Raw genomic sequence first — 27,094 nt, 5'->3', positions numbered from 1 at the left:
AAGGAATATGGGAAAAAACCACAAGGTGTCAACCAAGTCCGGATTAGAGACAATTCTATAGGACAACTAACAGTTTCTTCAACAAATAAAAGGCAATTTTAAAGGCGAGGTTCTCTCTTACAGATTTTTAAAAGATTTATTGGCCGGGCATGGTGGCTCATGCCTGTAATCCCAGCACTTTGGGAGGCTAAGGTGGGAGCATCACTTGGGCCCAGGAGTTCAAGACCAGTCTGGGCAACAGAAGGCAATCTTCTCTACAAAAAATAAAAAATAAATTAGCCAGGTGTGGTGGTGCCCCAGCTACTTGGGAGGCTGAGGTGGGAGGACTACTTGAGTCTAGGAGGTCGAAGCGAGCCAAGATTGTGCTACTGCACAGCCTGGTGACAGAGGGAGACTCCATCTCATTTTTTTTTTTTTTAAAAAGAGACATATCAACTAAATGTAATGTGTGTGTGTGTGTGTATATATATATATATTTTTTTAATCCAAAATGTGTTTATTGAGATGGTTTCCCACTCATCTTGATTCAGAGTGCTTTTAGTGCTGCTTCCTCCTAAAGGAACATCCTTCTGTAAGCCTTGCTTTTCCTCCTGTAGGCTGGCAGAGGACAGTGGAGCAGCCAACACACAAAACTACCGTTTGTGCACGGCTAAGGACCGTGGTGATTTTACAGCATCCTGGGCATTTCACATCCATGAAGTAGGAACTGGGACTCCGCACCAGGCGTTTCTTCTTGTGTTTCCTCTTCTCCTCTTCTGGGGAGGGATGAAGGAGATCCTTTGCGAGAGGCATGTTCTCGTGTGGGTAGTTCATCACCACCGGAAAGCAATGTGTAGATATTTTAAAATCCTAATTCAAAACAAACCAACAATTAAAAGACACTTTTTATTTTTGTTTTTTAGAGACAGGGTCTCACTTTGTCACCTAGGTTGGAGCACGGTTGTGGGATCACTGTAGCCTCAAACTCCTGGTGGACTCAAGTGATCCTCCTGTCTCAGCCTCCTGTGTAGCTGGGACTACTGGCACACACCACCACACCCAGCTAATTTTTTTTTTTTTTTGGTAGAAATGAGATCTCGCTTCAAGCAGGAGGATTGCTTGACCCCAGGAGTTCAACACCAGGCTGGGCAACATGGCAAAAGTCCATCTCTATCTACAGAAACACCACCCCCCCCCTCCAAAAAAAAACCCCAAAATTGACCAGTGCATGCCTGTGGTCCCAGCTACTCGGGAGGCTGAGGCGGGAGGATTGCTTGAGCCTGGGAGGTCAAGGCTGCAGTGAGCCATGACAGCACCACTGCACTCCACCCTGGGTGAGAGCAAGATCTTGTCTCAAACAACAACAAAAACCCCCAAAGTTTGCAATGAAGATTCACGTATATGTCTCTCCAGCAGTCTGAATGCTCTCTAGGTTAGATACATATGCAAGTGGATTTGCTAAAGGAAGGAATGAGTATTTTTACCTTTACTAAAACTGCCAAACTTCTCTCCAAGTGTTTGTAACAATTTGCCGTTTCACCAGTTTCTCCACAATCCCAAAACACTTGTAATTTCTGTCACTCTGACAGATAAAATATAGTATCTTATTAAGTTGCATTTCCCTAGTAGTTGTATAGTTGAGCATGTCTTCATATCTTTGCCACTGAAATTTCTCCTGAAAATGGCTTTTCATATCCTTCAGTCATTTTTTTTTCTTGATTCGTATTTCATTCATATTACAATATTAAATTTGTGTTGTATATGTTACAAATATTTCTAATTTGTTGTGTTTTAAATCGGTCTATAGAAAACTCCTGCAAGTTGTAAATTGTAACGTGGTCAAATTTATCACCATTTCATTGGTAGGGGAAAAAATATTTTCCTCACCCATCTTAAGGGTTATGACTGACACCCCTATAACAAGATTACTGAGAGAAAGGCATAACAAATTTAAAGTCTTATGTGACATAGGAACCTTCAGAAACGAAGACCCGATGACCTAAAGAAAACTGTATTTTTATGCTAAGTCTGATGAAAGAAGTATAGTTGCGGAGAAACATGATTGGACAAAAGGAGCATCATCTAATGGTCATACATAGGGGTGGGAGGAGACTGCGGCATGGCCCATTTGTTCAGGTTCTTTCTTGCGTCTCTGCATGACACTTCTCCGCCCCAGGTATGCGGCAAGACTCCTCTGGAATGAGGGTCTTACGACCTACTTCACATGAGGTAGGCCAGTGAATTCTTTTATGACCCTGGTTTATGGGAGAAAGGCGGGAGCATATCACAGAGACCTTTCTTCTGTGGTTTTCTCAACCGCCAAGGTGCCATATTTTGGCACATTTATGGATTTTGCTTGTGTCTTATCCTGTCCTTGTTATTGATTTTAATAATACTTCCTGGCAGGGTGCGGTGACTCAATTTGCTAATACTTTATTTGAACCTTGCCTCTGCTCATAAATGAAATGGGCTTTTGCCTTTTCTTCAGTTGTTCTTGATCAGATATATATAATATTTTCTTAAAGTATTTGGGCTAATCTCATAAAGTAAGCTAGGTAACAAGAGTTTAGTGAGGTACCAAATCTAAAACAGGTAGGCAGATTGCTTTTTCTATTCTCATTCTTTCCCTATTTGGGTTTTTCTGAAGCTAGGATAAGGCCAGGGGCCCTTACTCAAGATCGCCCTTCCCTATCCCCCAAACACACACAATATCCCCAAAGTGTCATTGTTCAAGTTCCAACGTGGGGCTAGCTCCTAGGAGCTTGATCCTCCTACTGGGGCTACTGGTGTTAATGGCCATGGGGCCTTGTGAGAGCACATGTTCATGATAGTCCAACTCAAAGAAACTAGGAGAGAGTATTAAGTGATTGAGAATTACACCTTAACTACCGGGTCTTAACTTCTTTAAATGAAAAATGAAACTTACTACCATCTGTCACACGTGTTTTGAGACGTCCATGATAAAATTTTGAAAAAGCACTCAGTACGCTGGGTGGCACGAACACGCAGCGGGGCGAGGGCCCCTACAGCAGCGACAGCCTTAACGGAGTGACCCTCAGCTGTCGTCTCAGTGCCTCCTTCCCGGCTGGAACCGGCGAGGACGCCAACACAGCCCTCACTGGGCAGGACGCGGCTTGAACTGTTTAACGGCCCCGAGCGCTGGGAACCCATCACGGCACACGCGCCCTCAAGGACCGGTCGCTTGAAAGACTGCTATTCACTTTCCGACTGCCCCACCGCCAGAGGAGCGACGGACTGCGTGACCGTCACCAACTCCTCGAACTCTGGGGTGCCTCGGCCTTCTCCCGCGCCAACCTGGCGCGAAGACCAGGGACACCGCGCGCACCAGGACCAACGAACCCAAACCACTACCACCTGCGTTAGACCGCAGCAAACAGTCCGCCCACGCGCAGGCGCAGCACGTGCATCCCCTTCCACCCCGCCTCGAGACTCCGCCCCCAGGCTCCCGTACCGCCCGCCCCTCCCAGGGTCGCGGCTCAGGATTGGTTCAGGGGTGGTGCGGGCTCTGATTGGGCGAGGCGGAGTCGCCAGGGCGCCGTCGCTCTACGTGGCCGTCTTCCCGGCGGGCCTTGGATGTTGGGCAACGGCTGAGAGGGCGTCCCCAGCATGTCCGCGCCCGCGGCTTTCTCCGGGCTCTCCGCAGGCGTCGTGCCCGCATTCGTCACGCGTGGTGGCTCTCAGGGGCGCACCGCACAGGCCCTTGCCGGGCGCTGGGAGGGCGGGGCCCTACACCAGCGACAGCCTTACAGGAAAACGTGTTAGGGACAAGGGCTGCCGTGGGCAGCGAGGGTTGTAGACTCATTTGTGTTCTGAATTCTGGTGGGGGTAGTGATGGATGCTGCCCCAGTTCACAGAATTATCTGACTGGGGAGGTAAAGGTACTTGAATTGCAGGTACTGTTTTTGGCCCTGTGTCCCCTTTATTTTGGCCCAGTGTGCTTCCGTTTGAGTAGTCCGTAGTGGAACTATTTTTTTTTTTCCCCAAAAAACAGTTATTTGAAAACACGTGATGGAGCAGAATGAAAATAGTAGGGAGGAATTCCTGGGAATTTGCATTTGCCTTTTTTTTTTTTTTTCCTTTCTTAACCTTAAGGAGTTTCCACTTGTCGATTGTGGCAAAAGAAGAGGTATGGGAGACCTCACCTACGACATCAAAAATCACCTTTTCTATTTGTTTTTCTGTTCGCTGGTGTGAGTAAAATACCAAATGAAAATAAAAAGGTGAGGCCTAACATAAGTTTATTCCACATGCCAGTTTACTGTTGGAAATACTAGAGGCAAAACGTGCATGGCTTGGAATGTGTGAAGGCCCCGTGATGTGCCTAATAATAATCCTGTCCATTTTGAGCAGGAAAAAAAATCAAAGTGAACTGAAGAAAATAAGTTCCCAAAACAGGCAGAAGATGTTGGAAGATGAGATGTCAGAAGCTAAGGACAATAGCAGTAGAGATGAGGTAATTATATGTACAGAATTGAGCAGAGTAGCATTTATTATTGTCAACAATTAAAATCCATAGTAAAGCAGTTAAACTGCATTGTTTAATCTCAAAAGTTGGCTGGGCTGGATGGCTGTCGCCTGTAATCCCAGCACTCTGGGAGGCGGAGGAGGGTGGGTCACTTAAGCCCAGGAGTTTGAGACCAGCCTGGGCAATATGGCGAAACCTATCTCTACTAAAAATACAGAAATTAGCCGGACGTGGTGTCTTCCACCTGCAGTCCCAGCCACTCGGGAGGCTGAGGCAGCAGAACCGCTTGAACCTGGGAGGCGGAGGTTGTAGTGAGGGCGCCACTGCACTCCAGCCTGGGAGACAGAGTCTGTCTGAAAGAAAAAAAAAAACAACACACAAACCTCAAAAGTGATATTGCAAACACTTTTCAACTAGTATTACAAGTCCACACTAAACTTGATACCAAAACCTGACCAGGTCGTTTTGAGAAATCACAGACCACTCTCTTTCATGAGCATAGATAAAAAAATTCCAGAAATATTAGCAAATTGAATATCAATGTTATGCAAAGAGTAATACATCATAATGCCTCGTGACCAAGTGTGGGTTATTTTGGGAATGCCAAGGTGTTCTTTGTAAAGTCATATTGGTTGTCTGGAAATACTGGTTTAAAAGAAAATCTCTTCATTCTTTAAATTGATTCATTAAAATCCATTCATTTATGGCCCAGGAGGGCGGTGCTTTCCCTCAGCCCTGCCTGGCTGTTTTAAATTGAAAAAAAAGAAAAGAAGTCTATTACTTTGTGTACCTGCCAAACATGTTTTCGTATTTCTTCTTTTGACAAATATTGAAGTCTTTACTATGTTCTTCTGAGAGCCTCTCCTTTGAAATTTGAAAATAGGTTTAAGTTGAGTCCTGAAAGAATTAAGGTGGGTTAGTGGGTACACAGCTAATGAATATGGAATGCTTCATATGTGCAGCCATTGTATGAGGGCTTTATGCCAGGGGTCCCCAAGCCCTGGGCCACAGACTGGTGGTACTGGTCTATGGCCTGTTATGAACCAGGCCATACAGCAGGAGGTGAGCGGTGGGCAAATGAGGGAAGCTTCATCTGTATTTACAGCTGCCTCCCCATTGCTGGCGTTACTGCCTGAGCTCCGCCTCCTGTCAGATCAGCTGCAGCAATATTGTCTCATAGGAGCACAGACCCTTTTGGGAACTGTGCATGTAAGGAATCTAGGTTTTACACTCCTTATGAGAATCTAATGCCTGATGATTTGTCACTGTCTCCCGTCACCCCTAGATAGGACTGTCTAGTTGCAGGAAAACAAGCTCAAGGCACCCACTGATTCTACATTATGGTGAGTTGTATAACTATTTCATTATATATTACAATGTAATAACAGAAATAAAGTGCACAATCAATGTAATGTACTTGAATCATCCCTCTTCCCTCCCACTGGATGCATGAAAAATTGTCATCCACAAAACCAGTCCCTGGTGCCAAAAAGGTTGGGGACCACTGCTTTATACATTGTTTCATTTCATCCTCACAGTGACCAGGTTAGGTAGGCATCATTAGCTCTATTTTTTAGACAAGAAAGTGTGCTCACTTCGGCAGCACATATACTAAAATTAGACAAGAAAGCAGATTTAGCCATGAACCAGCTTGCTCATGTTTCCAGAACTAATAAGTGACAGCCAGGGTTATACATAGGTCTGCTGAATCCAAACCCCCTATACCTTTCCCATTCATTTCTCAGTCTTCTCCTAAGCAGCTTGATCTGAGAGGCAGATAGCATTTATTTGTTGTCCACTTTGAGCAGCTGGTTGTGTGATAGAAACTTTCTTCAACCCTCTTCAGTCTAGTTGTTTTAATTAATCAAAAGTAAAAGTGGGTTTTGGGTGCCCTTGTCACACACACTTATTAGGGATGATGGATTTGTTAATTTACTTGACTGTAGTAACCATTTTGCCATAAGTATATTAAAACATGTTGTACACTTTAAATATATACAATTTTTAAAAAAGTAAAAGTAGGGAAATCATGAAAATTATCCATCCATACCTTTTGATTTTAATTTAAGACATATTATGTATTCCTTTGGCAATATTTTGATATGGAACCAAGGCCTTACCTTCGAGTTTGCTGCTGGAGTAGCTTATCTTCCCTGCATAAAGTATACACATAATGCATTTTCTGCAATTTAAAGTTTGTTTCTTTAAAGCAAATGAAAATTCTAACACCCTAGTAAGTAAAGCAGTTTGAATACAGATTCCCACAGTTTTATGGCTTTTCCCATTCTTTTATGGTTGCTCACGCACACTTAATTTGATTGCAGTTTTTTAAGCTTTATCAAGTACTTCCAAAGCATTGAAGTTTGTTTTCATTGACTCAATAACTTTTTGCATTTATTTTCTTTTATTTTTTGAGATGGAGTCTCACTCTTGTTGCGCAGGCTTGAGTGCAATGGCACAATCTTGGCTCACTGCAACCTCCAACTCCTGAGTTCAAGTAATTCTTTTGCCTCACCCTCTCAAGTAGCTGGGATTAGGGGCATGTGCCACCACACCCGGCTAATTTTTTATTTTTAGTAGAGATGGGGTTTCATCATGTTGGTCAGGCTGGTCTCGAACTCGTGACCTCATGTGATCTGCCCGCATCGGCCTCCCAAAGTGTTGGGATTACAGGTGTGAGCCACTGTGCCCGGCCCTTTTTGCGTTGATTGTATTGGTCTATATGATGTTTAGTTAATTCTGCAGTTGAAACTGCAAATACTATGGTCATATATAGGTTAGCAAACACCACAGCAGGTTCTTATTAAAGATACAGTTCAGCTCACAGGAATAGAGACACTCACATTAGTATGGGTACCACAGAGTGGCCCACTCATGCTTGACATTTCGTAAGCATTAAGTTATTATAGTAAGACCTATTTGGAATTGAGACAGTCATTTAATCCAGCCAGTTGGTTAAGTTGAGAAACGTAAGATAGCATTTACTGTATCGGTTGAGTATCCCTTATCCAAAATGCTTGGGACCAGAAATGTTTTAGACTTCAGATTTTGTGGATTTTGGCATACTTGCAGATATGTAATGAGATATCTTGGGGATGGCACCCAAGTCTAAACACAAAATTCATTTATGTTTCATATATACCTTATATACATAGCTTAAAGGTAGTTTTAGTTTTCCCTCTGGTACACTGAATAAACCGTGTTTTGCACCTGCATTTTGACACTGACCCATCATACAAAGTCAGAATTGGGGCTCTAATGACATGAATAATTGATGTATATTCTCTTGGGGCAGTAGCGTCCGTACTCGTAGAAATCTGGATGCTTCCCTGTGGAGAGTCTGGTTTGTTAGTGCTAAGTGAAGTCTGAGAATTTTTCTTTTTTTCTTTCTTTCTTTTTCTTTTTTTTTTTTTTTGAGATAAGAGTCTCACTCTGTTGCCCAGGCTGGAGTGCAGTGGTGTGATCTCAGCTCACTGCGACTCCACCTCCCGGGTTCAAGCAGTTCTCATGCCTCACCTGCCTGGGTAGCTGGGACTACAGGTGTGCACCACCATACCTGGCCAGTTTTTAAATTTTTTTTTTTAGTAAGACAGGGTTTCACCATGTTGGCCAGGCTGGTCTTGAACTCCCGGTCTCAGATGATCTGCCCACCTTGGCCTCCCAAGTGTTGGAATTACAGACATAAGCCACCATTTTTTTAATTTTTAAGAAAACTAAAAAAAACACCATTCTGTTTTTTTAAATTTTCTTTCTTGAGACAGAGTTTCACTCTTGTTGTCCAGGTTGGAGTGCAATGGCATGATCTCAGCTCACGGCAACCTCTGCCTCCCGGGTTCAAGCAATTTCCCTGCCTCAGCCTCCTGAGTAGGTAGGATTACAGGCATGCACCACCACGCCCAGCTAATTTTGTATTTTCAGTAGAGATAGGGTTTCTCCATGTTGGTCAGGCTGGTCTCGAACTCCTGACCTCAGGTGATCCGCCCGCCTCCACTTCCCAAAGTGTTGGGATTATAGGCGTGAGCCACCAGGCCTGGCCTTCTTTTTTTTCTTTAGACAAGCATGCCAGGTCATTCTGGTGCTGGAAGACTTTTTACTACATTTCTCTAGGAGAAATCCATCTTAGAGAGATGAAATAGTTGTTGATTTACATGCCTGACCCGAATCTTGCACTTAGCGACTGTGCAGTGTGACTGTAGCTTCATGAAGAGGCATCTTCATTGTTGCTGTTTCTCCTCCAGGTTCTTGTCCCTCATAAGAATTGTGGGAAGAATACTACTGCCCCAGGAAAGAAAGTAGGGGAGGAAAAGTCTCTGGCTCCTGTGTTTTCTGAGAAGTTAATATCACCAAGCAGGAGGGAAGCCAAGCTCAAGGACCATAAGAGCCACCAGGAGAATGACGACCGGAACAGTGAATTGGACCAGGATGAGGAAGGTAAAGAACCCTTCTGCAGGGGGTTCCTGGTGAGTGGCTGTGAGTTAGAGACAAGCTGCTGTGTGTGCCATTCTAGCACTCGGGGAGAGATTCTGTTAAAAATCCATCCTTCTGAAAAATGCCTTGGCAATCCCTGGCTGATTCTTCATGATTGGCCTCATTGAGGAGTTTCAGTGGATGTTTGACCTTTGCTGTCTGCCTGACCCTAGTCAGAGATTTTCTTTTTCTTTCTTTCTTTTTCTTTTTCTTTTTTTTGAGACAGAATCTTGCTCTGTTACCCAGGCTGGAGTGCACTGGTGTTGTCTTGGCTCACTGCAACGTCTGCCTCCTGAGTAACTGGGATTACAGGCACGTGCCACCACACTGGCTAATTTTTAAATTTTTAATAGAGATGGGGTTTGGCCATGTTGGTCAGGCCGTCTTGAACTCCTGACCTCAAGTGACCCGCCCGCCTTGGCCTCCAAAGTGCTGGAATTACAGGCATGAGCTACCGTGCGTAGCCCAGAAATTTTGTCTTTAAATACTATACATTGATGAGTTCTGTCTTTGTGCTTATGAACCACGCAGGTAGGTCATCTCAGATTTAACTTTCAGTGGTTTGTTTTTGTCTTGATGGAGTCTGTGTAACATTTAAAGTATTGCTACCAAAGCAGTAATTCTTACTATAGTTATTAAAATGCAAGAACCATACATTTAAAATTATTTCATAATAAAGTTAAAATGAGGCTGGGCATCGTGGCTCATACCCTGTAATCCCAGCACTTTGGGAGGCTGAAGCAGGAGAATTGCTTGAGGCCAGGAGTTCAAGACCAGCCTGGGTAACAGGGCGAGACCCTATCTCTATAAGAAATTAATAAATTAGCCAGGTATGGTGGCATACACCTGTCATCCCAGCTACTTGGTAGGCTGAGGCAAGAGGATGGATTGAGCCGGGGAGATTGAGGCTGCAGTGAGTCGTAATCTCACCACTGCACTCCAGCCTGTGCAGCATAAGTGAGACCCTATCTCAAAATAAAAAGTTAAAGTGGCTGTGAAGTTTTTTCTTAGATTTTTATATACAGCCGGATATAAAAGAACAATTGTTCTCTGAAAGGAGAATTTGTCATTCTTAACTAGTCTGTGTAATAGTAATTGATTAGGTGGCTTCCCTTGTGATTCTGGGTGTGGGGGGAAAAATAAAGCTGGGACCAAAGTTAGAGAAGACCTTCCCATGAGGGTTGAAGATGATAAACAGGATGGCAACAGTGGCAGTGACAAAGGCAGTGAGGAAGAGGAGGGGGGGAAGGTCGGATGATCTGGGTCAGCCCTGTTAAGCAGTGTGACTGACATCATGGAATGCTAGTTGTAAGTGAAGCCCATCAGAAGGGGCTGTTGTATTTCTTTGATTAATTTAAATAACTTTCTTACTAATTTAGAAATGCTTTTGAAAGTACCCTGACCAGACTCAACTCATGAGTCTTGTGACAATTAAGTGTAGCTTAGGAATATAAAAGTTTCCAGTTTACTCATTAGTGGCCCAAGCAGATGATTGCAAATGCAATATTCTAGCTTTCACCCACAGAACCTATCAAAGAAACACCTGATAAACAAAAGAAGGAAATGGCCAATCAGAAAGATTCCCCTGGAGCCAAAAAGCAAAAATTAGAAGGTAACTTATTGGCCGTGGTTTAAAGCGCAGGAGATGCATGGAGAATGTCATGTTGGCAAAAACTTAGTCTCCATTAGCCCAAACAAGCAACAATGGGATTTGCCACAGAAGCTTGGTGTTACAATCTTCAATGGATTTTCTTTTAGTGCTACTTTATCTGAACTTAGTTTTTTTTGGGTTTTTTTTTTTAACCTTTTTGAGTAGCAACTGAACCATGTGTAGCATTCCAGCTGTTTGTTGGAAACCTGAATTTCAACAAAACTGCTGCTGAACCAAAAGCTGGTCTCAGTTAATTTTTTGCTAACAATGATCTCGAAGTTGTTGGTGTCAGAGTTGGCTTGTCCAGGTAAGTACCAATAAACTAAGAAGGTTTTTAAGAGCTTATCAGCCCAGCACTTACTATTCCTGGAGAATTTAGGAGTTCCAGTAGCTTTATGCTACTTCATGATGGTTCATAGGCTGCTGTCTTCTCAGGTCCTTTTGTTACTGCTCTTCACCTTTTGGTGGGATTTTACCTCAGTCACTTGCAGCTCAAAGTGAATATGTAAAATCCTTCAGTGGCTCATGTTTAGTAAATCTGTTATATTAAACTTTGCTACCCCATTTTCCCAACCAAAATATTAAAATAATCCCAAGATCTTCCAAGTCTTAGAGATAGGGTCTCGCTATTTTACCCAGGCTGGTCTCGAACTCCTGGGCTCAAGTGATCCTTCCACCTCAGCTTCCCAAAGTCCTGAGCTTACAGGTGTGAGCCACTGTGCCCTGCCTGTTTCTTAAAAATTAAAAAAAAAAAAATTTTTTTTTTTTGAGACAGGCTCCCTCTGTCGCTCAGGCTAGAGTGCAGTGATACAATCTCAGCTTACTGCAGTCTCTGCCTTCTAGGTTCAAGCAGTTCTCCTGCCTCAGCCTCCCAAGTAGCTAGGATTACAGGCGCCTGCCACCACACCTGACTAATTTTTGTATTTTTAGTAGAGACGGGGTTTTGCCATGGTGGGCAGACTGGTCCTGAACTCCTGGTCTCAAGTGATCTGCCTGCCTCAGCCTCCCAGAGTGCTGGGATTACAAGTGTGAGCCACTGCACCCAGCCAAAAATAAATACATACATAAATAAATAACTTTTTTTGAAACAGGGTCTCACTCCATTGCCCAGGCTGGAGTGCAGTGGTGTGATCATGGCTCACTGTGACCTCTGCCATCTAGGCTCCCCCAGTCCTCCCACCTCAGCCTCCTGAATAGCTGGGACTGCAGGCACACATCACTATGCCTTTTTTGTACACATGGGGTTTCGCCATGTTGCCCAGGCTGATCTTGAACTCCTGAGCTCAAGTGATCCTCCCACCTCAGCCTCCCAAAGTGCCGGGATTACAGGTGTGAACCACTGCGCCCAGCCAAAATTGGTAATTGCAAGCCACACTTTCTATAGCTTTTGGTTAAATTTTGTCAGTTGTTAAGCAGAAAACTAATAGAGATGTCAGTAGGCAAACTCTGTACTGATTTTCAATCCTTGCTCTAGAACGTGGTTTCTTGATTTCAGCACTACTGACATTCTGGACTGGACAATTCTTCTTTTTTTGGAGACAGGGTCTGGCTCTATCACCCAGGCTGGAGTGCAATGGTGCGATCTCGGCTTACCGCAACCCCTGCCCTCCGGCTCAAGCCATCTTCCCACATCAGCCTCCCGAGTAGCTGGGACCACAGGCATGCACCACTATGCCCGGCTAATTTGTGTGTGTGTGTGTGTGTGTATTTTCTGTAGAGACAGGAAATATGTGTTGACCCGGCTGGTCTCAAACTCCTGAGCTCAAGCAGTCTGCCCACCTTGGCCTCGCAAAGTGCTGGGATTGCAGGCATGAACCACCACGCTGGGTCTGGGCTGGGCAATCTATGTTGTGGTGTCTGTCCAGTTCGTTGTGGGATGTTTAGCAACCTCCCTGGATTCTACCCTTTAGATACTAGATGCTTCCCTATTTGTAACAGCCAAAAATGTCTCTAGACATTGTCAAACTTGCTCCCTGGGTGAGAACTACTACTCCATAGTTACTTCACAGTACTGACTGCCAGTTTTTGGAGCCTTGGTTTTAAATTGTAAATTAGGCAGCTGCTTGTGACTTAGTGCTAACTTCTATTCCAACAGCTAGTGTGATTAGTTAACCAGAGGCAAAGGCGGTTAATCTTACCTGGGTGTGCTTTTTCCCTTTCCTTCTACATCTCTGTAGGAGATTTGGTTATGTGAATTTTAAATCTGCTGACGATCAAGAAAAGGCCCTGGAACTAAGTGATACAAAAGTCCTTGGGTTTGAAATTAAATTTAAGAAACCAAAGAGAAAGCAAACAAAGGTATGCAAACAAGGTAATTTGTTCAAAGATATCGATGTATCTAGAAGATTCTGGGTCAGGCAGGAATATCACATTCTTTCTAATTTGATGCAAGTGGTCCTCAGTTTCCGACAGGCCACCTGCCTCCGTGGCACCTTGCCCTCTCTCCTGTGCTCGAGCTGCATGGCTCACCTTTCTCTGTCATAACATTATTTCCAGGACTCAGTCCCTGGCTACTTGAAACCCATCCATCCAGTTTCAGCTTAAATATAACTTCCTCAGATCCGAAAACTCTTTCCTTACACCCACACTAGGGTAAGTCTTCTCTACTGGACTTCCTCATTGCCCCTGTTACTTGTCCATCCTGGCACTTGTCAAAGTTTATAATTACGTGACTCTTCATTTACCAGTCCTCTCCAACAAGAACGCATGCCTGAGAGCAGAGGCCAAGTTCGTGTTTTCACAGCGAGCATGTAGCACAGGCCCTAGCCCAGAGTATGTATTCAAATGTTTGTTAAACAAACGAAGATGTGTGGTTGTTTCCGCTTTGCAACTCTTTGAGGGGTGTTTTTTCTTTTTTCTTTTCTTTTTTTTTTTTTTTGAGACAGAGTCTCGCTCTGTCGCCCAGACTGGAGTGCAGTGGTGCGATCTTGGCTCACTGCAACTTCCACCTCCCATGTCCAAGCGATTCTCCTGCCTCAGCCTCCCGAGTAGCTGGGATTACAGGCACATGCCACCACGCCTAGCTGATTTTTTGTATTTTTAGTAGAGACAGGGTTTCACTGTGTTAGCCAGAATGGTCTGCATCTCCTGACCTCGTGATCCGCCCACCTTGGCCTCCCAAAGCTGGGATTATAGGCGTGAGCCACTGCGCCCAGCGTGAGCCACTGCACCCGGTGTGGGCCACTGTGCCCGGCCTAAGGGGTATTTTTTCTATCTTAGGGGACTTTAGATGCTTAGTAAATCTAAACTCACCAAAAATATTCTTTTGTTTTTATGCAGATCAAAATGCCAAAACACTTTTGCTCAAGAACCTGCCTGACAAAGTCATTCCACATGAAACACTTCTTGTGTTTGAGGATGCTTTTCAAATCAGATTAGTGAGCAAAGATGGGATGAGTAAAAGGTATGTTTTACACCTTGTACTGAATAAGCATGTATGTCTGCTGGATACAAAATAATGGAGTTTCTTTACATTCTCTCAAATCTCTTATGCCTGATTGTAGAGAAGGAAAGAGTAGTAATCCAGATTTCTGCCAGTAGGCATTTAAAGCCAAAGGAGACATCATAAAGGGACAGCCAAAACTCCTAGAAAACTGTAGTGGTGCTATAGCGAAATAGAGACTTAATCTGCTACCAAGTACAAGATTGAGATTGGAATTTATTCATAGATTGTGTACATTCATTCTTCTCTCTCCAGGGCTGACTCTGCTAGAATAATGTACTTGGTAGCTTGCTTGGACAGGTACCAAAATAGAACATAGAATTGAATTGTTAGCTTTATGTTGTAACCAATTAATGAAACACTGTCCTTAGGTATCTAGGCTTTGGTAGAGTAAGAGAGTGAATATGGTGATATTAGAGAGGGTGGAGTATAATATATTTTGAAGGGGTTGTCATTGAGGCGAAAACTGAATATTGGGTTTATAGATACATTTGAGCTAAATGTGTTGGTGTAGGTGAATTCTAAAATAATCTGTAGCAGTATGAACGTAATGAACGTAATCTTCTAGAGTAATGAACGTAATCTCTAGAAAGAATACTACAGATCTAACAAGCATAAGCTAGAACTATATGTATTGACCTGGAAAGCCATGATAAATACAGGAAAACAAATCTGAAAGAATAAATTCCAAATTATTAGCAGTGTTTACCAGGAGGAGATTTGGGAGCACTCTGCTTATAGTCTCCAGAAAACAAGCAAACAAATTCCTGCCAAAAGTTATGTAATTTCTCGAAGTTTAATTAGGTTTTAATTAAATATACTTAAATCTTTATAATCATTTCTCTACCTGAAGAATTATCGTATCACTTCTCAACCTTTTGGCTAAGATCAAGTGTAGTATCTGTTTTCTCAGTTTAATATCTGATATGTCCTAAATTAAAAATAATAAAGAATGATTGTAAAGGGGAGATACGAGAAACCAGAGAATCCATGCCCATGTGAAATAAAGCATAGTACCTATGCCAGAAAAGAGTGTGGTGCAGGCTGGGCATGGTGGTTCATCCCTGTAATCCCAGCACTTTGGGAGGCCGAGGCCAGTGTATCAAGAGGTCAAGAGATTGAGACCATCCTGGCCAACATGGTAAAACCCCATCTCTACTAAAATACAAAAAATTAGCCAGGTGTGGTGGCGCGCTCCTGTAGTCCCAGCTACTCGGGAGGCTGAGGCAGAGGAATTGCTTGAACCCGGGAGGCAGAGTTTGCAGTGAGCCGAGGTCGGGCCACTGCACTCCAGTCTGGTGACAGAGCGAGACCCCGTCTCAGAAAAAAAAAAAAGAATGTGGTGCATTATGTTTAAAAATGTAACTCAGACCGGGCACAGTTGCTCATGCCTATAATCCCAGCACTTTGGGAGGCCGAGGCAGGGGGAAAAACCTGTCATCAGAAGTTCGAGACCAGCCTGGCCAACATGGTAAAACCTTGTCTCTACTAAAAATACAGAAAATTAGCCACATGCTGTGGTGCACGCCTATAATCCCAGCTACTCAGGAGGCTGAGACAGGAGAATCACTTGAACTCGGGAGGCAGAGGCTGCAGTGAACCGAGATCATGCCACTGCACTCCAGCCTGGGTGACAAGAGCGAGGGAAACTCTGTCTAAAATATATATATATATATATATATATATTTATATATATATATATTTGACTGCAGAAATATAGTTTTACATGGGGGAAAAAATCCCCATAAGCAAAGTCAAAAGACAAGTGACAAACCAGGGAAAACTATTGGTAACTCATCAAAACTGAAGACTGGTTTTGCTGATATAAAAGTGCAGCAGAGGCTGGGTGTGGTGGCTCACACTTGTAATCCCAGCATTTTGGGAGGCTGAGGCGGGTGGATCACCTGAGGTCAGGAGTTCGAGACAAGCCTGGCCAACATGGTAAAACCCTGTCTCTACTAAAAATACAAAAAATTAGCCAGGCATGGTGACAGGCACCTGTAATCATAGCTATTCGGGAGGCAAAGGCACGAGAATCACTTGAACTGGGGAGGTGGAGGTTGCAGTGAGCCAAGACCGCACCATTGCACTCCAGTGTGGACAACAGAGCAAGACTCCATCTCAAAAAAAAAAAAAGTACACCAGACCAGGCATGGTGGCTCACACCTGTAATCCCAGCACTTTGGAAGGCTGAGGCAGGTGGATCACCTGAGGTCAGGAGTTCGAGAGCAGTCTGGCCAACATGGTAAAACCCTGTTTCTACTAAAAATACAAAAAATTAGCTGGGCATGGTGGCAGGCACCTGTAGTCCCAGCTACTCGGGAGTCTGAGGCACGAGAATCACTTGAACCCAGGAGGCGGAGGTTGCAGTGAGCCGAGATTGCACCATTGCACTCCAGCCTGGGCAACAAGAGTGAAACTCCGTCTTAAAAAATAATAATAGTGGCCGGGCGCGGTGGCTCACGCCTGTAATCCCAGCACTTTGGAAGCCGAGGCAGTCGGATCACGAGGTCAGGAGATTGAGACCACGGTGAAACCCCGTCTCTACTAAAAATACAAAAAATTAGCTGGGCGCGGTGGTGGGTGCCTGTAGTCCCAGCTACTAGGGAGGCTGAGGCAGGAGAATGGCGTGAACCCGGGAGGCGGAGTTTGCAGTAAGCTGAGATCGTGCCACTGCACTCCAGCCTGGGTGACAGAGCGAGACTCTGTCTCAAAAAATAAATAATAAATAATAAATAGGTAAAAATAAAGTGCGTCCCCATGGTGAAACCTTCTGAAGGGCAGGCGTGGTGGCTTACGCCTGTAATCCCAGCACTTCGGGAGGCGGAGACGGGCAGATCACCTGAGGTCAGGAGTTCCAGACCAGCCTGGCCAGCATAGTGAAACTCTGCCTCTACTAAAAATAGAAAAAATTAGCCAGGTGTGGTGGCAGGCACCTGTAATCCCAGCTACTCGGGAAACTGAGGCAGGAGAATCGCTTGAACCTGGGAGGCAGAGGTTGCAGTGAGCCGAGATCACGCCATTGAACTCCAGCCTGGGCAACAGAGCAAGATTCTGTCTCAGAAAAATAAATAAATAAAATAAAATAAAAGTGCACCTAACAAGTGAGTAAGAAAAATACCAACAACTTAGGAGAAATATAGGCAGGTTGTGGACAGACAGAAAAGGAGTTTTAAGCATAGGAAAAGGTACTCATCCTCACTCGTAGTAAAAGAATTGTAAATGAAATCTACACTGAGATACAACTTTTTACCTATCAAGTAGTCACAGATCAAAAGGTTTATTAGCACAGTGGAGAAGAGGGTAAAGAAACTGGCATGCTCATACTTTGTTATTGGAAGTGAAATTGGAGAAATCTCTATGCAGATTAGGTACTTAGCCATATCTATCAAAGTTACAGTTGCAATTATCATTTTGTCTTGCAGTTCCACTCTTAAGAATTTGTCCTACAGATAGTCTCAGACAAGTGTGAAATAATGTATTGCAAAGTTGTTTGATGCAAAATTAGAATTAACCTGAATATCAAGCAACAGGTGGCTAAAATTGTCTGGCAGATCCATAAGATATTTTTCTATATAGCTGTAAAAAGGAATGAAATCATATTTTGTGTACTGATGGGAAATAATCTCCATTATACATCATTAAGAGAAAAAAGACAAAGTGTATATTAAATGAAAAAAGACAAACTGTGTGTACAGTATTCTGCTTTTTATGTAAAAACATAATGGAGAACACACTGTATACAAAAAAATAACTCAACATGGATCAAAGACCTAAATGTAAGAGCTAAAACATAAAATCCTTAGAAGAAAACACAGTTTTTGCACAAGTGATTAAAGAAAATTGAGAAGTTGGGCTTAATCAAAATAAAAAATATTTGTGTTTCAAAGGCCATATTTAAAAAGTCAGAGGAAAATCTATAGACTGGCTGGGCACAGTGGCTCATGCCTGTAATCCCAGCACTTTGGGAGGCTGAAGTGGGTGGATCACCTGAGGTCAGGAGTTAGAGACCAGCTTGGGCAACATGGCAAAACCCTGTCTCTACTAAAAATAAAAATACAAAATTAGCCAGACGTGGTGGTGAGCACCTGTAATCCCAGCTACCTGGGAGACTGAGGCAGGAGAATCGTTTGAACCTGGGAGGTAGAGATTGCAGTGAGCCGAGATTGCGCCATTGCACTCCAGCCTGGGCAATGAGAGTGAAACTTCGTCTCAAAAAAAAAAAGAAAAAAGAGAAAATCTATAGACTGGAAAAAAATATTTGCAAAGCATATATTCTATAAGGGACTTGTGTCCAAATATATAAATAACTCATAGTACAATTCAACAATAAAAAGGCAATCCAATTAAAAAATGGGCAAAGGATTTCAATGGACGTTTCTCCAAACAAGGCATATGAATGGCCAATAAGCACGCAAAAAGATGCTCAACATTAGTCGTTAGGGAAATGCAGATCAAAACTATGATGTTTTTCACATTCATTAGATTTCACATTCATTAGAATGGCTAGAATAAAAAGCAAACAGTAGCAAATGTTGACAAGGATGTGGAAAAGGTAGAGCCCTCATATGTTGGTGGTGGGAATGTAAAATAGTTCAGTTGCTTTGGAAAAGTTTGACAGTTTCTCAAAATGTTAAACAGAATTGCCATATGGTCCAGCAATTGTTTTAAGTATCTACCTCAAAGAAATGAAAACATATGTTCATACTTTCCTACAAATGTTCATGTCAGCATTATTTAATAGTCAAAAAGTAGAAATGACCCAAAATGTCTATCAGTTGATGGACTGATAAAGTGTAGTATGTCATTCCGTATATGACATGTCCAGTATAGCCAAATCTATACAGACAGAAACTAGAGCAGTACTTGCTTGTGGCTGGGAGTGAGAATGGGTTGAGAGGAACGAGGAGTGACTGCTGATGGGTACTTTTGGGGACAATAAAAATGTTCCAAAGTTAGTTTACAATAATGATCGTACAGTTGTGTAAACATATTAGAAACCATTGTAAAGTTTAAATAGGTGAATTTTATGATATGTAAATTATATCTCAAGCTTTTTAAGAAAAGTTGTGTGTGTATATACATTTGTTTTTATATACCATGCCTCTATGGTTAGAAATTGGGTGGCCTGGAATAGGAATATAAGGAAGACTACACTGTATCCTTTTTTTTTTTTTTTTCCTTTTTCTACATGTTCTAAACCATATCCTTTTCTACTTTTTGGATTTTGAATCTTGTATATTACTGATTGAGAAGACAAATAACAGTCTGTGGCCCTAAATGCTAACTATTCTTCTCTCCCTCACCTCATCGCCACAATTGCAGAATCGCATATATTGAATTCAAGTTACAAGCTGAGGCAGAGAGAGCCTTGGAAGAAAAGCAGGGAACAGAGATTGATGGGCTTGCCATAGTTCTGGACCATATTGGAGAGAAAAGCCAGGGGCAAGAAAATAGAGATAGAAAGAACAGTACCTGGAGAGGTGAGGGGTCCCAGAGCTCTGTGGATTGAGATTTACCAGGATTGTCACAGGGGGGTCCCAAGGAAGGGGCTGGTATGAGGTTAGGGGCACTCGGCACTTTATTCTTTTACTATTATTTTGAGACAGGGTCTCACTCCCTTCACCCAGGCAGGAGTGCAGTGGCACAATCATGGCTCGAGGCAGTCTTGATTTCCTGGGCTCAGGTGATCCTCGCACCTCAGCCTCCCGAGTAGCTGAACTACAGATGGGAAGGCCACACAACACTTTATTTTTTATTTTATTAATTATTATGATTATTATTTTAGACGGAGTCTCGCTCTGTCGCCCAGGCTGGAGTGCAGTGGCACAGTCTTGGCTCACTGCAACCTCTGCCTCCTGGGTTCAAGCGATTCTCCTGCCTCAACCTCCCATGTAGCTGGGATTACAGGTGCCCACCCCCACGCCCGGCCAAGATCACACCACTGTACTCCAGCCTGGGTGACAGAGCCAGACCTCTTGTCTCAAAACAAAAAAAAAGGAAACTCATCAGTTTATTTTTTTCTTTTTTGGTCACCCTCTAAGATTTTGTTTGAACAAGCTCTTATACCTGTGGTTTCAGAATTAGATATTTAATTATCTTCAGATATTAATTTTCTTCAAGTAGTGTTTTTGCAGGTTTAAACCAGTGACCCCAAACCAGTGTCCCTAATTTGCCTTATCTAATCGGCAAACATGTTGGCTTATACAGTAAGAGACCATTGAATTTGTTATGAGTATTTCAAAAAATCAAAAAATTTCACATAAAACCCTGGATTTCCGGCTTCTTTTGATACAGCAGAAAGTCTGCACAGGTGCAGTGGTTCACACTTGTAATCCCAGAACTTTAGGAGGCTGAGGTGGGTGGATCGCTTGAGCCTAGGAGTTCAAGACCAGCCTGGGCAACATGGCGAGACCCCATCTGTACCAAAAAAAAAAAAAAAATTAGCTGGGCGTGGTGTTGCATACCTGTAGTCCCAGCTAACTCAGGAGGCTGAGGTGTGAGGATTGCCTGAACCTGGGAGGTCGAGGCTACAGTGAGCCATGATGGTGCCACTGCACTCCAGCCGAGGCGACAGAGTGAGACCCTATCTGTCTCAAAGAAAAAGGAAAGAAAATCTGGTGGCACCGTGGCTGCATTCCCACATGGCAGCAGTTGGCTGGTGATCAGAAGTAGCTGCTTCCTTTTAGGTGTGGCCTTTGCTCTTGTTTGCTGGTAAACCCCACAGTTCCTGAGGGTCTCCACACCAACAGTGGTGGGAACAGCACAACACTTACACTTTTAAACATAGAGTTAATAGTTTATTCTTAGAAAATGGCCCTTTTAAAAATATATTGTAAAGATGACATGGCTGGGCATGGTGGCTCATGCCTGTAATCCCAGCACTGTGGGAGGCTTAGGAGGGCAGATCATGAGGTCAGGAGTTCGAAACCAGCCTGGCCAACATGGTGAAACCCCATCTCTATTAAAAATACAAAAATGGCCGGGCGCGGTGGCTCAAGCCTGTAATCCCAGCACTTTGGGAGGCCGAGACGGGCGGATCACGAGGTCAGGAGATCGAGACCATCCTGGCTAACACAGTGAAACCCCATCTCTACTAAAAAATACAAAAAAACTTAGCCGGGCGAGGTGGCGGCGCCTGTAGTCCCAGCTACTCGGGAGGCTGAGGCAGGAGAATGGCGTGAACCCGGGAGGCGGAGCTTGCAGTGAGCTGAGATCCGGCCACTGCACTCCAGCCTGGGTGACAGAGCGAGACTCCGTCTCAAAAAAAAAAAAAAAAAAAAAAAAATTAGCTGGGCATGATGGCGCATACCTGTAATCCCAGCTACTCGGGAGGCTGAGGCAGGAGAATTCCTTGAACTCGGGAGGTAGAGGTTGCAGTGAGCCAAAATCACACCACTGCACTCCAGCCTGGGCGACAGAGCGAGACTCTGTCTTGGGGCAAAAAGAAAAAAAGATGACATTTTGATATTTCTTATGCATTTGTCTCTTTCACAAGTGGAAAGAGAAAGTATAGAACAAGACAATCACACTTTTCAAGAAAAATGGGAGAGAGACTGTTTTTTTTGTGGAGGTAAAGAATGTTCCTACATGTTTAATATGCAAACAAAGTCTGTGTTGAAAGAGCATACCCTAAGACACCATTGTGAAACAAACCATAGCAAGAACCACGATGGATATATAGAAAAGATGCGTGACAAAAAAACTTAACGAACTGAGAAAAATACTGAGATTTCAACATGATTTGCTTTTGAATGTGAATAAAATAGGTGATGCTGCTATGAAGTGTAGCTGTATATTAAGTGAGAAAATTGCCCGGGAATCAAAACCTTTTACAGATGGGGAGTTCATAAAAGAATGCTTGTTGAGTGCAGCAGAAATTATGTGCCCTTAACAGAGACAAGCATTTGCAAATATAAGACTGACTGGTAATATTGTTGCTCAGCCTGTTGATGATATGGCTAAAAACTTACAGGGCAGGTTTCAAGAAAAAGTGAAATCATTTGTGGCTTTCTCTATCGCAGCTCATGAGAACACTGATATAAATAATGCTCCCTGGTTGTCTGTGTTCGTTCGTGGTGTTGACGAAACTTTTTTTTTTTTTTTTATGAGATGGAGTCTCACTCTGTCGCCCAGGCTGGAGTGCAGTGGCGTGATCTTGGCTCACTGCAAGCTCCGCCTCCCGGGTTCACGCCATTCTCCTGCCTCAGCCTCCTGAGCAGCTGAGAGTACAGGTACCCCCCACCAGGCCCGGCTAGTTTTTTGTATTTTTTAGTAGAGACGGGGTTTCACCGTGTTAGCCAGGATGGTCTCGATCTCCTGACCTCGTGATCCGCCTGCCTCGGCCTCCCACAGTGTTGGGATTACAGGCGTGAGCCACCGTGCCCAGCCTTGATGAAACTTTTGATGTGACCGAAGAACTTTTAGATATGGTACTCATAACAGGCACAGCATCAGGAAATGACATATTTTTATGTGTTGAGAAAAGTCTTAAAAAATTTAATGTAGACTGGTCAAAATTAGTAAGTGTTAGCACAGATGGTAATTCTGCAATGGTTGGTGTTAAACAACTCGGTACAAAACTGAAATCTAAGGTGGCAGGGCTTTGCAAAAGCACAGAACTTAAGTGTGTGCATGGCCTCATTCTCCAGGAGTCACTTTGTGCTAAAAAGTTAAAAATGGATCCCGTCATGGACACAGTAATTTACAGCATAACCTGGATACATTCCCATGGCTCAAACCACAGAAAGTTCAACACTTTGTTCAGTGAGTTAGATGCACAATATGGAAGCCTGTTCTGTGACATGGAAGTGAAGTGGCTGAGTCGTGGTATGGTGCTAAAGCAGTTTTTTGAACTGTTGGAAGAAATTGACTTTTTCATGTCTTCTAAAGGAAAATCTGTGCCTCAGCTCACTAGCAAAAATTGGGTCAAAGACTTAGCCTTTTTGATTGACATGACAACACATCTAAATACATTGGATATTTCTCTGCAAAGGTGTTCACAAGTGGTTATACAAATGTATGATTCAATTTACTAATTCCTAGCAAAATTATGTCTTTGGGAAACTCATTTGACAAGGAACAATCTGGCCCACTTCCCTAAACTGAAATTAGTTTCTGAAAAAGAAAGCGATGGCCTGAACTATATTCCAAAAATTAAAGAATTGAAGACTGAATTCCAAAAAAGATTCTCTGATTTCAAACTTTATGAAAATGAAATTATATTGTTCAGTTCACCTTTCTCAATGAGTATTAATCATGTGAATGAAGAGCTGCAAATGGAAATTATTGAATTGCAGTGCAACACTATACTGAAAACTAAATATGATGATGTGGGAATCCCAGAATGCTACAGATACCTGAGTAATGGTTACCCTAAATAGAAAACACATTGTGCAGAGATTCTGTGCATGTTTGGAAGTACCTATGTTTATGAGCAGCTATTTTCTCTTATGAAACTAAGTAAAACTAAATATTGCTCCCAGTTAAAGGAAAGATGAATTCTCTGCTGCACGTTGCTATACAAGATTCACAACCTGATGTTGATTGACACCTTGGGCCATAAGAAAGGAATGTTAGGCCGGGCGCGGTGGCTCAAGCCTGTAATCCCAGCACTTTGGGAGGCCGAGGCGGGCGGATCACGAGGTCAGGAGATCGAGACCATCCTGGCTAACACGGAGAAACCCCGTCTCTACTAAAAAATACAAAAAACTAGCCGGGCGAGGTGGCGGGCGCCTGTAGTCCCAGCTACTCGGGAGGCTGAGGCAGGAGAATGGCGTGAACCCGGGAGGCGGAGCTTGCAGTGAGCTGAGATCTGGCCACTGCACTCCAGCCTGGGTGACAGAGCGACACTCTGTCTCAAAAAAAAAAAAAAAAAAGAAAGGAATGTTAGATTTTGGCTTTCAAATCTGAGAAGTAATAAATTATGAAATGAGATAATTATTTCTATTTTCAAATTACATTTTTTCAATATGAAGTTTAGAGTACAATCTATGGCATTATATATGTTTGTTAAATCTTATACCATATAAAATAAGGTTGGATTATACTTTTGGTGGTTTTTCACACCTCGCCTCTCTGGCCTTTATTCAAGTTTATAAACCTCTGCCTTAAAAGAAGCCACATTTTTCTTAAAGGCACTTGTGAGCCTGGGATGTGAACAAAGGAGTCAGCTGGATGAATTGAATATTTCCTATCCCTAAGCACAGTAGACCTGCCACAGTCATCTTGGGGTTCAGGCCAGGGTAACTAACCCCCTTCCCTGTGCAGGCTGGGTGTCAGAGCCATTACTAGCCTCTGGACTTTTTTGTGGTGCTTCTATTTGGATTTACACATTTCTTTTGAAGTTCCAGCGTTGTTGGTCAGCTTATAATCAGTGTGGCTGGCCCAGAAACATTCTGCCTCTTACAGGCAGGGATGCTTGTTCCCTTGACATTGGGGCACCCAGGGTAGTGCACAATGGGGTGTCGATGTGTGAAAGAGCAGATGAGCATTTTTCCAGGGAGAAGGCCTGTAGCCGCCAGCAGAGTCTTAGGTCTGTGACTCAAACAGTGTTTTTCCACTGACATAGTGACATGTCTACTCACTACTGTAGAAGCCGTATCTTAAAAAATTAGTCTAGCCAGGCATGGTGGCTCACACCTGTAATCCCGGCAGTTTGGGAGGCTGAGACAGGCAGATCACCTGAGGTCAGGAGTTCGAGACCAGCTTGGCCAACATGGTGAAATCTGGTCTCTACTAAAAATACGAAAATCAGTTGGGCCTGGTGGCAGGTGCCTGTAGTCCTAGCTACTCAGGAGACTGAGGCAGGAGAATTGCTTGAACCCAAGTGGCAGAAGTTGTAGTGAGCTGAGATCACACCATTGCACTCCAGCCTGGGTGACAAGAGCGAAAGTCCGTCTCAAAAAAAAAAAAAAAATTATGCAAGTAATGTATCCTATTGTAGAATATTTGGCTATTTTTCTAAAGAAATTTTGGGCCGGGCGTGGTGGCTCATGCCTGTAATCCCAGCACTTTGGGAGGCCAAGGCAGGTGGATCGCAAGGTCAGGAGATCGAGACCATCCTGGCTAACACAGTGAAACCCCGTCTCTACTAAAAATACAAAAAATTAGCCGGGCATGGTGGCAGATGCCTGTATTCCCAGCCACTCGGGAGACTGAGGCAGGAGAATTGCTTGAACCCGGGAGGTGGAGGTTGCAATGAGCCGAGATCGCGCCACTGCACTCCAGCCTGGCGACAGAGCAAGACTCCGTCTCAAAAAAAACAACAACAGCAGCAACAAAAAACGAAATTTTGGGGAAATACTTGTAATCTCAGCAGAAGAAAGTCCTGTAAATATTTAGGCATGCTTTCTTTCCATTTTCTTTTCTTTTTTGAGACAGAGTTTCGCTCTTGTTGCCCGAGCTAGAGTGCAGTGGCGCAATCTCAGCTCACCACAACCTCCGCCTCCCGGGTTCAAGCGATTCTCCTGCCTCAGCCTCCCGAGTAGCTGGGATTACAGGCATGTGCCACCATGCCTGGATAATTTTGTATTTTTAGTAGAGATGGGGTTTCTCCATGTTGGCTAGACTGGTCTTGAACTCTTGACTTCAGGTAATCCGCCCGCCTCGGCCTCCCAAAGTGCTGGGATTACAGGTGGTGAGCCACCTTGCCTGGCCTTCTTTCAATTTTCGATGTGCGATTTTATGTTGTTGAACGCATTGTGGATGGACCATAGTGTATCCTGCTCTCTGCCCTCCCTCCCCCACTCAACAGTAAGCCCTAAACAGCTCTTAGTCTTCAGGCTCAGGTTGTGTTTATTTGATTCCTCAAGGAGTGCACTGATGGGCTTTGCTAGCTGGTGAGTTCTCTCAGCAACACGTGAGCATGGCTGAGTTGATTTCTCAATGCAGGGTCCCTCTTCCTTTCTGCCAGGCTCATAGAAGGCTGGAAAAAAACCCTAGTTATTCCGGGAAGGAGAGGCAGATCTTACCTCTGGAGATCCTCAGGACAGCCTCAGTGCAGAAGTCTTGGGACTGCTAATGAGTGAGACTGAGTTCCAACAGCTGCAGCAGAGCAAAGAGATGAAGACGGAGTGGCTTTAAGGCAGGGCAGTGAGGTCTTATGGCTCTGATAGCCTCTGAGAAAGCCAATTTAGATGGCAAACCCAGATTCAGATTCCCTCCCTTAATAAGAGAGACTTGACTATAAATGTGGGTGAGAGTGTGGTGGTGAGGACTAAGGGGGCTCTCACAACAGGCCTCTGGAGGATGAGTGAGATGGCAGGGCAGGGCCAGGCTCTTCTGCAGAGGAAACTTGAGGACTATTTTGGAAAGGATGAGTGACTAAAGTCACAGAGTGACTTTGAGGACGACAGTGCAGCCGATGACAAGGCAGGGCAGTGGGAAGAGGGTCCAGGCATGGAGATCAAAGTTGGGATTAAGGACGGGGAGATTGGCTAGGCAAGGGGCCTCTGAACTTCAGGTCATTATGGTTGAGCCTTTCGGCTCTGGGTGAGCGAGGTACAGGCCCGAGCTCTGCTTTCAGCTGCATTCCCCTGTAGGAGTGGAAGCAGTCAGTCTCATAGCTGCACTCTTACACGTCTGACTCCTGGCTCCTTGGAGGCTCATGCCATCTGGCCCTACCCTTCCCCACTCAACTGTGGTCATCTAGAACCCTATCTGACTGTTTTGTTCTTTCGAGACAGGATCTCACTCTTGCCCAGGCTGGAGTGCAATGGCGTGATCACAGCTCACTGCAGCCTCGACCTTCCAGGTTCAAGCTGTCCTCCCACCTCAGCCTCCCAAGGAGCTGTAACCATAAGTATGTGCCTCCACAGCTAGTTTTTAAAAATTTTTGTAGAAAGGGGGTCCGGCTATGTTGCCCAGTCTGGTCTCGAACTCCTGGACTCAAGTGATCCTCCTGCCTTGGCGTCACAAAGTGATAGGATTACAGGCATGAGCCACTGCACCTGGCCCCCTATCTGGCATTTGTTAAAGAGCCTGGACCCCTGGCTCATGGGCTTCTCTCCATCCCTACTCCTGGGACCTCAACCTCCCAGCTGGTCCTGGATACTCAGGTCCCAGGTAT

At 44.0% G+C, this 27,094-nt stretch overlaps 2 protein-coding genes and 1 pseudogene across 9 annotated transcripts; 2 read left to right on the top strand and 1 right to left on the bottom strand.

Moving 5' to 3' along the window:
• Positions 1–483: 483 nt before the first annotated feature.
• On the bottom strand, positions 484–3,009 carry LOC101022148 (40S ribosomal protein S27-like). 2 transcript variants are annotated; one of them, XM_017947068.2, is made up of 2 exons: positions 2,906–3,009; positions 484–849 (listed from the first exon to the last, which is right to left on the bottom strand). In XM_017947068.2, exons 1-2 carry the CDS (start codon positions 2,909–2,911, stop codon positions 538–540), a joined length of 318 nt encoding a protein of 105 aa, XP_017802557.1. In that variant the 5' UTR covers positions 2,912–3,009; the 3' UTR covers positions 484–537. The 2 variants fall into 2 exon arrangements, with proteins under 2 accessions (XP_017802557.1, XP_017802558.1); XM_017947069.3 differs by having other exon boundaries at positions 2,909–3,002.
• Positions 3,010–3,489: 480 nt separating this feature from the next.
• On the top strand, positions 3,490–23,689 carry LOC103876592. Of its 7 annotated transcripts, none has more exons than XR_002516303.2 (5): positions 3,490–4,453; positions 5,751–5,808; positions 8,704–8,896; positions 12,761–13,355; positions 13,863–15,004. XR_002516303.2 is itself a non-coding variant. In XM_009183302.4 (4 exons), the coding sequence occupies exons 1-4, from the start codon at positions 4,298–4,300 to the stop codon at positions 22,699–22,701; spliced, it is 498 nt and encodes a 165-aa protein (XP_009181566.1). In that variant the 5' UTR covers positions 3,495–4,297; the 3' UTR covers positions 22,702–23,689. The 7 variants fall into 7 exon arrangements, 2 of the variants coding, with proteins under 2 accessions (XP_009181566.1, XP_021779810.1); XR_001893673.3 differs by lacking the exon at positions 5,751–5,808 and having other exon boundaries at positions 3,492–4,453; positions 12,761–12,881; positions 13,080–13,355; XR_635886.4 differs by lacking the exon at positions 5,751–5,808 and having other exon boundaries at positions 3,493–4,453; positions 12,761–13,175; positions 13,271–13,355.
• LOC116269350 lies at positions 14,888–15,017 on the top strand (annotated as a pseudogene).
• Positions 23,690–27,094: the final 3,405 nt, after the last annotated feature.

The sequence above is a fragment of the Papio anubis genome, chromosome 10 (assembly GCF_008728515.1).
Source record: "Papio anubis isolate 15944 chromosome 10, Panubis1.0, whole genome shotgun sequence".
Lineage (NCBI taxonomy): Eukaryota > Metazoa > Chordata > Mammalia > Primates > Cercopithecidae > Papio > Papio anubis.
This window is presented reverse-complemented; position numbering and strand designations above follow the sequence as displayed.

Excerpts from the sequence above, each read along its gene's own strand:
- LOC103876592 (XM_021924118.2), top strand. The coding sequence starts at position 4,298 with ATGTGTGAAGGCCCCGTGATGTGCCTAATAATAATCCTGTCCATTTTG. Across the intron at positions 4,454-8,703 it reads ACAATAGCAGTAGAGATGAG|GTTCTTGTCCCTCATAAGAA; the intron begins GTAATTATATGT and ends TTTCTCCTCCAG. Across the intron at positions 8,897-13,862 it reads ATTGGACCAGGATGAGGAAG|ATCAAAATGCCAAAACACTT; the intron begins GTAAAGAACCCT and ends GTTTTTATGCAG.